We start from the raw sequence: 13,934 nt of genomic DNA, 5'->3' as shown, positions 1-13,934 counted from the left end.
TTCAGCCCTAATTGTCTGGATTTAATGCAAAAGCTGGTATCTCCGCTGCAATCTGTGTGAACCAGCTGATCTAACTGTAGATCTGGGGCTGCAGTTTGTATTGTTTAGGTCCCACTGGCCCTCAGGTAAGGCAGGATGTATTTCTCATGCACTACATGTTGTCTGAACGCACAAAAGCTGGTTCTGGAGAGTTTTTGTAATCTGAGTCAGTACAGAAACAAGGGAGAGAGGGGAAGGGTGTAAAATAGACAGGAGTAAATCTCTAACAAGCTCACCTGCCTGATTATCTGCACTGTCAGAGATTTCATGGTTTTTCCCCATCCAACCTGCCTTCCACTTACAGACAAGGGCCTTTCTGTAGAACCTGCATAATTTATAGCAACAAGATAATTTCAAATCTTACACTTTGACACATTCCTTCACCTTGGATTGCTTGACCCTCCTCTTTTCTCCACCCTTAACCTCTCTGTGGCAGAAGTCAAGCCCTTCGTAAGATTTTTTTTGGCCCCTAAATATTTTGTGTTCCTCTGGTTGCAAAGAGTTCACTGTATTTACTCCATGGGCTTCGCTCAGGAAGAGAACTTACAACAAAAGAAAGCAGGATGACATCAGATAGCCACTGATCCACCACCACTTATGTGCTGGTGTTAAGATGTGTTCGCTTTGATTTGCTGTTTTTGATCCCTGCTGACCAACCTGGACTGGTTTGTCAGGAGGCCTCCACAACAGAAAACACAAAAGAAAAATATATTTAAAGAAATACAGTTTGTCAAGCTGTGGAAAAGACAGATAACAGTAAAAGACTTGACAGCAAGACCCCAGAGATTAGGTATGACTATGTAAGTGAAGCATCCTCTGTCAATCCAGAAGGAAAGTAGCAATCTAAATAATGTATGAAACAAATAGCCTTTCCTGTTAAAAGGAAAAAAAAAATATGTATTTTCTCTTAGATTTTTGTATGCATTGTTAAGATAAATCAGTAGTTTGACTGAGGAATCACGGGAGGATTTGAACCCAGTCTGACCTGCTGGGTGAGTCAATACTCAAGGTACACAGGACCCTCTTGCAGAGGGAGGAGGATGAGAGCTCCCAGCCTAGGAATGGGAGAAACAGGAGGAGTGAGGAGCTCAGAGCTGCAACTTGCACCTGTGACAGCTATTTCCAGCCTCCAGGAAAGAGCAGGAATATTGTCTGACTGCTCTGGGGTTTTAGAGCTGGAAATGGTCGGGAGGTGTGTGGTTCCCTCAATTATTGCAGATGTACACTTAAAATAACCGTACTTTGCATAAGGCACACTTCTTGGAAATAAATGCCAAGACACTCAGCCTGTTCCTACCCTCTCTCTCCCCCTCCTGCCCTGGGCCTTGGCAGACTCTGAACATCGTGACGCCGCGGGTGCGGCCGGAGGATTGCAGCATCGGCCTCCTGCCCAGGAACCACGACAAGAACCGCTGCATGGACGTGCTGCCCCTGGACCGCTGCCTGCCCTTCCTCATCTCTGTGGATGGGGAATCCAGCAACTACATCAATGCTGCGCTCATGGATGTAAGCACTGCCCTGACTTCCCCTGCGGGCTCTGTCTTCATGGCTTCTCGGGATAATTTTCTGGGGGAAAGGGATCGGAAGCCAAAAAACTTACTGACCTGTAGATTCTGGGTCTGGCGTCTCCAAACATGAATTTCCTCTTCTTCCCAGAAATGGGAGTGTTTAAGGCCATTTACCATGGTCTGGTAGATGAGGTGGTGTTGGGACAGAGGTTGGACTCGATCTCAGAGGTCTTTCCCAACCTGGTTGATTCTGTGATTCTTTATGATCTAGGCTGTGATTATCACACACACTCATTCTGCATCACGTTGGTAGAAATTTTTTTGCAGAGGAGCTCCTGAGCTTGCAGTCTGAGGTGGGATCACAGAGAGACACAAAGAAGTGGTGGCACAGCTCTTCCCATGCTCTGGGTTTTTGCATACGTTGGGAAGGGAAAAGTTTGCCAGCTCAGCTCTTTGGAAAGAATAATTTGCAGTGTGGAGCAGGTGATTGATTAGAGCCTGTGCAGTTAAGAATGTGGGACTGCAGGGATCAGATGTGCAGAATGTTTTCAGGCTGAAGGACATGAGTTGAGCTGATGTGACTCTGTCTGAAGGCATTTTGCCTTGTTTTGTTTATAGGCTCGAATCTCCCAGCACAGGTCATCTGTAGAGGGTGAATTATGTTGATGATTTCTTTTTGCTGTGGTGCCTTTGGACAGAGATGTCTTTAAAGCCACTAATTATTGCAGTTGGAGTAAGGAGAAATATGATCCAGGGTGAAATGTCATCATTTTTTCCCCCAGCAACGACAGGATCAGTCTTTTTTAATGTTGTCTGCTCTTCAGTCTTTGGGAAACAGTGATACTACTGCATTTAAGAGGTTCAGCCCATTGGTCACCGAATTTATTTTAGATTTTTTCAGTAAGATTGTGATGTTTTCATTACAAACATGCCTAAAGAAACTTTTTCTTTTTTTAAAGTGTGTTTTGTGCTTTTGCAGCTCTGAAGAAGCACAACGTATTCTTCTCTGGTTTCTTAGGGACTGGGAATGTTTGCACATTTCAGCTCTCATTACTTCCAATTCCTTTGCTAAGACTTGTATCCTTCCCCACAAAATTCATATGAATTTTTTTTTTTTCTTAGCACAAAGGAATTTTTTACCTGTCATAGAAATTCAGCCACTAGGATGTTCTCTGGCTCTCCTTTATCCTTCCAAAGAGAAATCAGCAAATTTTTTTGAAAATAATAATCAGAGGGGAAAAGCCAAAGTCCCCCATTTTCAGCTGTTCCTGTTGAGGACAGACCTTTCTTTCCCAGTAGCTTCGTGTCTGAAGTCTTGTAGTCAGCATGAACTCCTACAGGAGACCATCCATCCCATATTGCCTTGAACCACTGTCAGTTCTTTCACTGTGTGAGGACAGGCTCGTGCTGGGGAACTCTTGACAGCACAGTCCCAGTGCTGATCATTTTATTTACAGATTTCTCATGTTTGTCTCTGGTTTTGGACTTCTCCCCAAATCTTATATGACTCGCTTGGTGTATTACATGAAAGCTGTGATGGAAGAAGTGGTGGAGCAGGGAGGGGTGATGGTACACCTGGAATGGGTGACAGCCTGTGTTTGGAAGCATGAAGTGTCTCAGGAAGGCCATCTGTCAACCAAAATTAACCTTGGGCACAGAAAGCCATTTGAACCTTCCCTCAGGGTGTGAAGCTGCTACAGCTGAGCTGGGACTGTCTCAGGCAGAGCATTAAAAGCCAGCCTCTTCTGACTTGAGTCAGCTTTTGGGAATGCAGCCAAGGGGCTACTGCTGCCCACAGAGGGGAAGAATTCTCCCCCAGCAGATTTTGAGGCTCCTGACCTTTCCTCTTCATGTCCTCTGTCCCTTTCCAGTGAACAGACCTTAGGATCTTTCCTAGGAGAACCACTAGAAAGTCAAGTTTGCATCTGCAAAATGGTTTGCTAAGAAGAAATACTGTTCCTCGCCTTCCCCTAAAACAAGCAGGGGCAAAGTGTGCACAGCACCCTCTCCCCCTCCCTGAAAAGGTCTCCTCAGCCCTTCCACCCACATCTGACTCACATGGAGGAGGAAAGGCAACCTCCCCCACAATGACCAGCTTAATACTTTAGAATTTTATTTGTTTCTTTGGTCTAAGCCCAAAATTTTATCCTGTGGGCTTTTTATTTTGGTGTTTTGGTTTTTTTTTCTTTTCTTTTCCTGCAGAATTAGTGTGCCTTTTGATTCAACTCTGCTTCACAGATGTACAGCACAAAGGCCTGTGCAGTTTCTAGGCTCATTTAAGCGTTGCCTGCCATGGCTGGAAGGTGATAAAGTTTTCAGCTTGTTCCCTTTCATCTCAGGGAGCCTCAGAAACATTCACTAACATGGCCCCACAGAGGTCAAGAGCACAGTCCCACCCCTCCGTGGCTGGGGAGACTGAGGTCAGAGGGGGCCTTTTTGAGGGGAAAGAATAGCATCAGAAATGAAATGCCGTTGTCACAGCCTCTGACTGTTGTCCCACAAGCTCATAAAGGATGGCTGGGATCCAAATGTGCCACCTCTGTCACACTCCATCCCCAGGCAGCAATAACAGACAGGGCTAATCCCTTCTGGAGTTCCTCAAGGCCATCGCAGCAGAAAGGGAGAGCATTTGCTTCCAGCTGTTTTCTTTCCAATTATTAATATTACTGATAGTGGTAGTAGTAGTAGTAATAGTAGAATTAGCATTATTTGCTGAGTCTCAAAATATAAATAATTGATTTGGGTAATCTCTGCTCTTGTGACACTTCTTTAATGAAATGTCTTCATTGGGAGCAAAAGAATCCCATTATGAGCTGCTCATTCATTGCAGTGAGATAACAAGGAGAGGGATATGTGATTTGTATAATCTGGTTAAATGGCTCAGATTGCCTTGCCAGAGCCTCCTGGGTATAATATTCCTTTGAATAAAAGTTGATTGAATTTTTTTTTTTTTAACTAATCTTATTCTTTTGTTAGAGCCACAAGCAACCTGCTGCCTTTATTGTAACCCAACACCCTTTGCCCAACACCATCGCAGACTTCTGGAGGCTGGTGTTTGATTACAACTGCTCCTCTGTGGTAATGCTGAATGAGATGGATGCAGCACAGGTGAGTGATTCTTCATCCTGTCTGTCATGTAACTCCCTTCTCAAATCCAGGTGATTTTCAGAGAGTTTCTGCTGCCATTTTCTTGTGCCCTGTCTCCCCACCCCAGTAAAGGAGGGGGAACTGGAAAGTAATAGGTAATGTTTTGGGGTATAATGAAGAGTAAGTCCACATGCTTGGCTCCTTCTAAGGCAGCTGATTCTTACTGCACTTAACAAGGATCATAAAATCACAGAAGGGTTTGGGTTGGAAGGGACCTTAAAGACCATCTTGTTTCATCCTCCTGCCATGGGCAGGGACACCTTCCATTAGCCCAGGTTGCTCCCAGCCCCATCCAACCTGGCCTTGGACACTTCCAGGGATGGGAAGTGTCCAAGGATGCCACAGCTTCTCTGGGCAACCTGTGCCAGGGCCTCCCCACCCTCACAGGGAAGAATTTCTTTCTAATATCTAATCTAAACCTACTGTTTATCATTTTGAAGCCATTCCTCCTTGTCCTGTCACTCCATACCCTTCTGAAAAGTCTCTCTCCAGCATTCTTGTAAGCTCCTTTTACATAATGAAAGGCTGCTATAAGGTCTCCCCAAAGCCTTGTCTTCTCCAAGCTGAAACATATATAAATACATATTAGATAAATACTTTCATATAAATGTATGACAAAGCTTTATATGTATAAAAGTATAAAAAAATTATATATTCAAAAGTATAAGAATGTTTTATATAAGTCTTTTATATATTAGATAAATACTTTGTGGGTTTGGGCCAAAATTTTCCTCCCAAACTCATTTCCTTCCCTTTCCTATTCCCTTTCATATTTTTGTCTGTCTTTGGTTCAGAAAAAAACACATTCCCAGTGCGCTTCACGCTTGCCTGTTCATATGGCATTTCCAGGAGAACAAAACCAAGAGAGCTGAAATAATTGGAAGGATCCTTCCCCTGAGGTTCCCAGTGCAATTCTCTAATACTGAGGAGTGTGTTTTGCACAGATTCTCTAGGAGACCACAGTGCTTTGCATTTATTTTTTTTCTTTTTAATTCCATGTGTAAGTTGGTTTTTGGCTGCTAAACACACCATTATTTTCAGGATTGGAGCCTGCTGGGGAGGAGCTGCTGCCATTCCTCCTGTGCTGGTGTCTCCAGCCACCTTGCTAGTGAGTGGCAGAAGATAACAGCTTTCAAAAAGGCATAATCATGCAATTTGTGTGAAGAGTGCATTTGGCATGGCTAATTCAACCATTACTGCACTTGTTAACACGAGAGAAGAGGAGCCCTCAAGTAGCTGGCACTTCATGGATTAATTTTTGATTTGTCTCTTCTGTCTTACCACACTTGAAGGCAGTGAAATTATTGGTCTCTTTTTTTTTTTGATGGTGATGGAGAAACCAATCACCCCATTCCTTGAGGGGATCTCCTGTCAGGGTGGGTGCTGTGGGGTTCCATTCCCAGCCTCTGCTCAGCAGTGGGTTCTCTCGGTGACCTCCAGAGACCTGCCACCCTGTGAGGAACTTGAGATCCTCTGCATTTGCTGCCTCCTCTCCAGTCTGCCCTCCTTGATTCTGCATCTTGGCACTGAATCCAGAGGCAAATTTCATCTTTTTCTCTTTTTTTTTTCCCCTGACACTTCAAAGGAAAACACAGCTTTTTCTGAAAAATGACACGCTTTCTCACTTGGTTCTTGGAAAACACAAACCTATCAGCCTCAACCAGTGCTGTTCTCGTGACTACCTTCCTGCACAAGACTTTACCTGCTTTGTTTTTTGCTAGCAAGGTTTTGTTTCTCTGATGTGTTCTGTAGGCACGGAAAGGGGGATTTGGAAGCGCAGAACATCACTTGGACAGTTCCTGTAGCACAGGGTCACCAGCTGGAGACTGCAGCCAGTGCTGACACACCCAGGTGGCACTGGGAGTTCAGGATGCTTTTTAAGTTGGTATTTTGTGAGCTATCAGGGCAAGGTGTGGCAGTTTGATATCGCAGAATCATTTAAGGTGGGAAAGAAGAAAATAAGACCATTGAGTCCAGCTGTTCCCCCAGCACTGCTGAGGCCACCACTAAACCATGTCCCCAAAATGCCACATCTACAAAGCTTTTAAATCTCTTCAAGGATGGGGACTTCACCACTGCCCTGGGCAGCCTGTTCCAATGTTTAGACACACCTTCTGTGAAGAAATGATCCCTAATATCCAATCTAAACTTCGCCTGGCACAGCTTGAGGCCATTTCCTCTCCTCCTGTCCCTGTTCCCTGGGAGCAGAGCCCAACTGCCCCCCCCCTCCAGCTCCCCCCTCCTGTCAGGGACTTGCAGAGCCAGAAGGTCCCCCCTGAGCCTCCTTTTCTCCAGGCTGAGCTCCCCCAGTTCCCTCAGCCCCTCTTATTGCTCCAACCCCTTTCCCATCTCTGTTCCCTTCTCTGGACACTCTCCAGCCCCTCAATGTCTTTCTTGAAGTGTGGCCATTCACAGATCTGCTCTAGGAAAAGCAGATTTTTAATATTAAGGAGATCTTTAATCTTTTCCTGCTTTCTGCTGCACCTTGAGGTTGTTTCCTGGAGCTCCTGCTCAGCTCACGTCTCCTGCCTATTGGACAGATGCTTTGAGAGGAGATCACTAAGCAGCTTGAAAGTCTGAATGAAGAGTAAAGACACCCTTCAAAGGACTTGCTTGTGTGGTCTTGGTTGGCTTGCTTAATCTTGAAAAACTAACAAGGGCAAAGATGCCTAAGATTGTGTGAATATCCCACCCAATTTCAATCCTATATGATCAAAGGAGTGCAGAATTAATGCAGCAGCATTCACACACTTGACGTTGTTTCTGGCAGTGATTGAACTTGAAAAGCTCGAGATCAAGTTGAAATGAGCATCTGGGGGTTTCAAAACTTCTGAAAAATTACACTTAAAAATAGGAAGAAAGAAAGACAGAAAGAAACACAATCTCAGCACAAACTGCTAATGAGATCTCATGCAAAATATTTTTTCGCCATAATCTATTTCCAGATGGGTTTTAAATACTTACATTGTAATTTGTGTGCATAGGATCTTTTTTGTCCTTTCAGTTCTGTAATATCAGCACAAGAAAAGGGCTCCCAACCTGCTTCACAAACTTCAGAGATTCGGTCGTGGTTCACCCTGAAACCAGAGTTGCTCTTCCTGCTCTCAGAACAAACTAATTCTCCCTGCCCTGCTCACTGGTAGAGTCACAAAGCTAAAAAGTTCATCCCACAGAAAAAAGAAATTCCAGTTTGTTTGAATTAAGATTAATTTCCATGGTGCCTGTACTGTTTCCTCATTAACACCAAACCTCTGTGGTTCTTATTAAATTTATCTACAGACACTAATCTTGTAGTGTTCATTTTAAATCTCTACCCCTACAGCAGCTTCATTTGTCAGCCACCTTTTCTGCACCTTTAGACTCCAGAATTCAATCAGTTCCAAATCGTGTTCATACAAAAATAAAGGTTCTGAAATATACCTTTTATTTTCATATTCGTGGTATAAAAAGTTTTTACAGCTAGAATGAGATCTCCTGTGAACAAAGACATGTAAGACAAGATTGGTGATGGATTTTGAGCTGGTTATAAATAAGTTAAAAAAAAAGACTGATTGTGCATTTCCTTGTTAATAATTAAGAGGCTTTCTGTTTCTTGTCCTGTTTTCTCCAGCTCTGCATGCAGTACTGGCCAGAGAAGACATCCTGTTGTTATGGCCCCATTCAGGTGGAGTTTGTCTCAGCAGACATCGATGAAGACATCATCAACCGGATATTCCGGATCTGCAACATGGCCAGGGTGAGATCCCTGAAACACCACATTCCCCAGTTATTCCCAGAAATGTATTTAGGCAGGAGGAAGAGGCAGAGCCAAGACTCGTGGTTTACAGGTGCTGAATCTCTCACCTAGGAACGAAATTCCACTGCAGCTGCTTCCTTTAATTAACATTTAATCAGTCTTTGTTGCTAAAGGACTCTTGGCTGAAAGTAGAAAGTGGATGATATGAGCTGGAAATCTGTATTTAAATGGTGAGCATTTTTCTGTGTGTATTTGAGAACAATTCATCACTTAGTAGCCAATATAGGAGCATCAGTATTGTAGGAAATAAACTGAGGTAGTGTCAGCAGCTCTCCATCTGTCAGCTACTCGGCAGCGTCTCTGAAGACAGATGCAATGTTTACTGGCTAGACTGGGATTCCCAATTGCCACTGTTTTCCCTATAAATAAGCAACTGCCATTTCTGTAAGCAACTCTTTGTCTGGATCCCTCAGCCCCAGGACAGCTGAAATGATAGAAACAAAGTTTATCTGTGTACTGGGCCCTGGCAATCCAACTTCAGGGCTGCAGGAAAGAGCTTCAGTACGGGATTTTTCTCTCATTAGTTGTTTTCCCAGATTGATTATGTCTCCTTTGTTGTTCCTTTTTCATTTTTTTTTTCTAATCAGAAATGGAAGCAGGCTCCACAAATTACATTTCCAAGCACATCGATGTCTGTGTGGTCAGAGCTTGTGCAGCCGTTCAGTGGTGGCACTGAAGAGGGAGCCTCGTGTCCAGCTACACAAATTGATTAATCAGTTAGCTATTAGACATTGTCCTGTATGCCAGGCCAACTCCCTCTGAACCAGGGAGAGCCTTGGAGTCATAAAGCTGGTCAGACTGAGTCTCTGTGACTCTCAGGATGGAGCTGGTCCATGCCATGGCTGGCAGGGTGGGTGCTGTGAGATCGCAGCCCTCTGTGTTCAGCACTACTGGCCACTGCCAACATCTCTGTGAGGATTCTTTCCCTCCACAGTGCCCAGAGAGTTTCTGAGGGCTGCCCTTTGCTTCTTATGGCACAACTTATTTCCAGCACAGGAAGGAGACATTTGGTCTATTTAATCTGTTCATACAGTCTGATGAAACTTTCTTCTGAAAACCAAACAAGGGATCCTAGATCCTGCCTGGCTCTGCAATATTTGAAGTCATAATTTTTATCCAGAGTATGGAGAAGTCCTTGTTTTCACACCGTATCAGGTACCCAGAGTGGAGGGTGTGATAGGAGCTCCAGAGGGGATGATGACAGAATCACAGAAACACAGAGTTAACTAGGCTGGAAAAGACCTCAGAGATCATCGAGACCAACCTTTGACCCAACACCACCTTGTCAACCAGACCATGGCACTGATGCCACATCCAGTCCCTTCTGAAACACCTTCAGGGATGGTGACTCCACCCCCTCCCTGGCCAGCCCGTTGCAATGTCTGATCTCTCTCTAAAGAATTTCTTCCTAATGTCCAAACTTAACCTCCCCTGGCACAGCTTAAGCTGTGCCCTGCTTTACCCTGTCCCTGTTCCTCCTGCCCTGGTCCATTCAGTGTGTGAGAAGTGCCCTCTGTTGCAGCCCCAGGACGGCTATCGCATCGTGCAGCACCTGCAGTACATCGGCTGGCCGGCCTACAGGGACACCCCTCCCTCCAAACGCTCCCTGCTCAAGGTGGTCAGGAGGCTGGAGAAGTGGCAGGAGCAGTACGATGGGAGAGACGGCCGGACTGTGGTCCACTGCCTGTAAGTAGGACTGCAAAGTGTCTGTAACCTCACACGGTTTGCCTCTCCGAAGAGCGCTGATTGTGGATCTGGAACTTTGGTGGTTTGCCAGGCTTCAGCTCGGGAAAGGGAAGTGGAATTAGGTTTGTAGTGCACTTCAAGTTGAATACTGTGCTGTGTTATAGTGTGCTGGCCCAGAGGTTTTGCTGGTTGTGGTGGGGAATAGCTCAGAAAGCTCTGCTGTGTCCTGTTGTGCAGGTGGGTCTCGTGGCTGGAGCCCAGGCAGAACCGAAGCAGCTCTGCCACGTGCCCAGCTCTGCCCACAGAGCTGCTCTGAGCCCAGAGTGCTGAGGAGCAGCACTGCAGTCCCTGGGCCTCCCTGTCCACCACTGCCAGGAATCCCTTAGCCCTTCCATCCCGGTCTCCTGCCCTGAAGGTCTCCATGGAATCATAGAATGGTTTGGGTTGGAAACCACCACAAAGACCACATCACTCCACCCCCTGCCATGGGCAGGGACACCTTCCACTAGCCCAGATTGCTCAGAGCCCCATCCAGCCTGGCCTTTAACATTTCCAGGGATGGGGCAGCCACAGCCTTCTCTGAGCAGCCTGTGCCAGGGCCTCTCTACTCTCATAGGGAAGAATTCCTTTCCTAATATCCCATCTAACCCTGCCCTCTGGCAATGGGAAGCCACTCCCCCTTGTCCTGTCCCTCCATGCCCTTGTCCAGAGTCCCTCTCCCAGCTCTCTTGGAGCCCCTTTAGGCACACAGAAACCCTTGAATGTCCATGACTAGTTACAGACCTTCTTAGTGTCTGTGGGGGAGTTGTTGTCTCTCTCTCTCTCAGCCTTTACCTCTCCTCCCTGCCCTCAGGAACGGCGGGGGACGCAGCGGCACCTTCTGTGCCATCTGCAGCGTGTGTGAGATGATCCAACAGCAGAACATCATCGATGTGTTCCACATAGTGAAGACTCTACGGAATAACAAATCCAACATGGTGGAGTCACTGGTAAGCTTGGTTTTTTTCCTGGGTGTTTCCCCTCCCGGTGTGTTCCAGGGCCTTTAGGATAGGGAAAAAATTGTGGTGGCTTAGTTCAGGGCGAATCAAAGTGAATGAGAACACGAAGCCATCAGAATGATAATGTGCAATGAATCCTCCTGCTTCTCTCTTTGAGCAGAAAGGATGCCCTGGCAAAATGGTTAACACTGTCTCCCGTGCCCAGCTGGCTCCAGGAGGTCAGACCCCAAGGAGCTGGCACCGTGGCTGTGGGAAGGGGTGGGGTTTGTCCTCCTGTCCGTGCATACAGTCTGTGGTTCTGGGTGCTGTGTGACATGCCTTGAAACCACGGAGAGAGAGCAGCCCGAACCCCAGGCCTTGCTCCCTGCAGCCCAGGAGATTAAACTGTCCTAAATTCAATCATCTCCATCGATCACACCGAGTTCGTGCCTCCAAAGCAACGCGTGGAGGTGAATAATGAATAGTCCATACTGGGGCCGTCTCTTTGAGTGCTTTTCTCTTCCATTGATGATACCATCTCCTAGCAGTGCTTGTTCAGGATCACATAGAAAGGCAATCAATGTTTGCCTGGTCCTGCCAACGGGAATAAGAAAGAGAGAAGGAGGTATTTTTGCTTGTAGAACAAGGCTGTGAAGAATTCACCCATGTCCTAATGCCATTTCTTTCTGTTCTCTCTTGCAGGAACAGTATAAATTTGTATATGAGGTTGCACTGGAATACTTGAGTTCCTTTTAGCCCAGAGGAGGGAGGGGACCCTCGGATGTGCCAGACCCCAATCTCTGGCAGGCGCTTCTCCCCTCTCCCACCCTGGAAGGCAGTAAAAAGTGTGGGAAGGAAAACCTCTCCTTCCTGGAGCAAGAGACTGAGGTTGCACAGACCTCGCTGGAAGGAGGAGACAATGCCTGTGTGTGCTGCTGCCTGCTTTCTATTGGAACATCTACTGCTTCTTAAATAACCTACTGTAAAAATTAGCAAAATGGGAGACAGGCTGAAAGACTGGACTTTCTAATCCCCTCTGACTTCTTCTCTCCTCTTTTGGATTGTATTTTTGCTCTGCTTGCTGCAGAGTGGGGAAGGAATGAAACCCTTAGGAAATTCTCTTTTAAATGTCTGCTTTTTAATTTATAATTTTGTTCTCAAATCCCAGTCTTATAATTTTTTAATTTCATGCAGCAGTCATTTGGGAAAAATGAGATAGCCATAGGGGATACATGAAATATTTCATTACGGTTTGTCTACCTTATCTCTTTCCTTTTGTTTGTTTTTCCAAATGAAAAGGCCAACACAGGAGAAAAACAACGCTGGAATTCTCTTCCCACACAGTAGTCCCTTTAAGCATGAAAATAGAGGGTGGAGATGAGAAGCTGTTCATGGATTCACTGCCTCCACCCAAATGTTTCCTCCCAGTTTCTGCTCCACTCCCAGGGCTGTGCATGAACCAGTTACATCTCTCTGGTCTGTGTTCCTTTGGGTGCTGGTGAAGCAATGCCACTAAATGAGTTTCCCAGCCACTTGAACCTTGAGGTTAAATATTTGCATCAAACGGATTGCATTTTGTCTTGCAACTTTGGTAACTTTGTTACCGCATTTTTCAAGTATTTGCTGGGGTGCAGTGTGTCTTTGAAAAAGGAAAAAAACACAAACAGGGTATAAAGTAGGTATTATTGCTCATATACTATGTATTACTATTTTTTATTTATTATTTGTATTGCTGTAGAACTTAGGACCCCTAGTCATGACAGGACCCTGCTGAACTAGGCACTGTGCAAACAGAGAGCAAAGAAGGTTCCTGCTCAAGAGTTTAAAAGCTGAAGGTTCTTAAAATTGGGTTTTGGTAAGATTTCCTCATTATTTCCAGGCCCTACAAGCTTCAAAAATGGGAACCCATTGGAGCTGTAGGAAAGGTGATGTACATACACAGAAACCTGTTCTGACACATGTAAAGAGAAGTGTTAGCCCAGCACAGCAACTTCTCTTCTTAAGCAAAACGGCTTTTGTTTCGTCCTGCAAAAATGCCTGTGCAACTCCCCTCCTCCCAAACAAACACCAGATGTGTTTTGCCATGGCTCTGGATCTCGCTCTGACTTAGTAGCAGCTAAGAAATTGCTTTTCTGAAAGAGTGTGTTTAAGTAGTTAATCACTAAGGTCTGCAGGGTAATCTCAGAAAAAAAAAATAATTGAAAGAACAAGGCCTTACCATAATTAGTATTTGAATTTAGCCATTTATTTATCTGGAGGGTGCCGGTTATGAGGTTGCTCTCTGTGTCAATGAAATTCTGGGACGTAGGTTTCTTCAAATTCAGACTTTCTAAAAGATAAATTGAAGGTAAGCGTTTATGGAAATCCCACTTTCTTACCACCCTCAGGTAAATATTCAGAGGCTGTGCTGGAAGCTCTGTGCTCTCAGTGTGTGTGACAAATTCAACACATTTTGCTCGTTCTGTCTGTAAGTTCAAAAGGCTTCACTTCATGATCATTCTTTCCTCAGTAGAGAAACCTTTGCCTTGGCAATGAGGGATGAAAGTGAGAGCTGACAGGAGCAGCTCTCAGCTCGTACAGGTACCTCACCTCGTAGTTCCCATCCACCAGGAGCTGCACCAGTCCAGGGAAGGGTGTTTGGAACTGTAATAATCTTCTTCCTGATAAGCAGATGAAGGGGTTTACAGGATGCTGAACCTCCTAGCCTGGATTCTTTCCAAGGAGCTTTGGATTTTTGGCTTTAATGTCATGGTCTTAAATGAGTGTGAACCACATTCTCCT

The 13,934-nt window shown here is 45.4% G+C and overlaps 1 protein-coding gene across 13 annotated transcripts in view; it reads left to right on the top strand.

Annotated features, from left to right (window-relative positions):
• Nucleotides 1-12,845, top strand: part of PTPRT (protein tyrosine phosphatase, receptor type T) — a 436,407-nt gene extending 423,562 nt beyond the window's left edge. For all 13 annotated transcript variants that reach the window (XM_027883323.1, XM_027883322.1, XM_027883316.1 and 10 more), the window contains 6 exons: nucleotides 1,372-1,545; nucleotides 4,524-4,655; nucleotides 8,305-8,430; nucleotides 10,013-10,176; nucleotides 11,030-11,165; nucleotides 11,856-12,845. In XM_027883323.1, coding sequence (XP_027739124.1) covers nucleotides 1,372-1,545; nucleotides 4,524-4,655; nucleotides 8,305-8,430; nucleotides 10,013-10,176; nucleotides 11,030-11,165; nucleotides 11,856-11,909 — 786 coding nt within the window. In that variant the 3' untranslated portion in view covers nucleotides 11,910-12,845. The remainder of the gene's footprint in view (nucleotides 1-1,371; nucleotides 1,546-4,523; nucleotides 4,656-8,304; nucleotides 8,431-10,012; nucleotides 10,177-11,029; nucleotides 11,166-11,855) is intronic.
• The last annotated feature ends 1,089 nt before the right edge of the window (nucleotides 12,846-13,934 follow it).

The sequence above is a fragment of the Empidonax traillii genome, unplaced genomic scaffold, assembly GCF_003031625.1.
Source record: "Empidonax traillii isolate 1590-97213 ecotype Southwest subspecies unplaced genomic scaffold, ASM303162v1 scaffold124:size1682992, whole genome shotgun sequence".
Taxonomy (NCBI): Eukaryota; Metazoa; Chordata; class Aves; order Passeriformes; family Tyrannidae; genus Empidonax; species Empidonax traillii.
The sequence above is the reverse complement of the archived record's forward strand: the minus strand, read 5'-3'. Positions and strand labels throughout refer to the sequence as shown.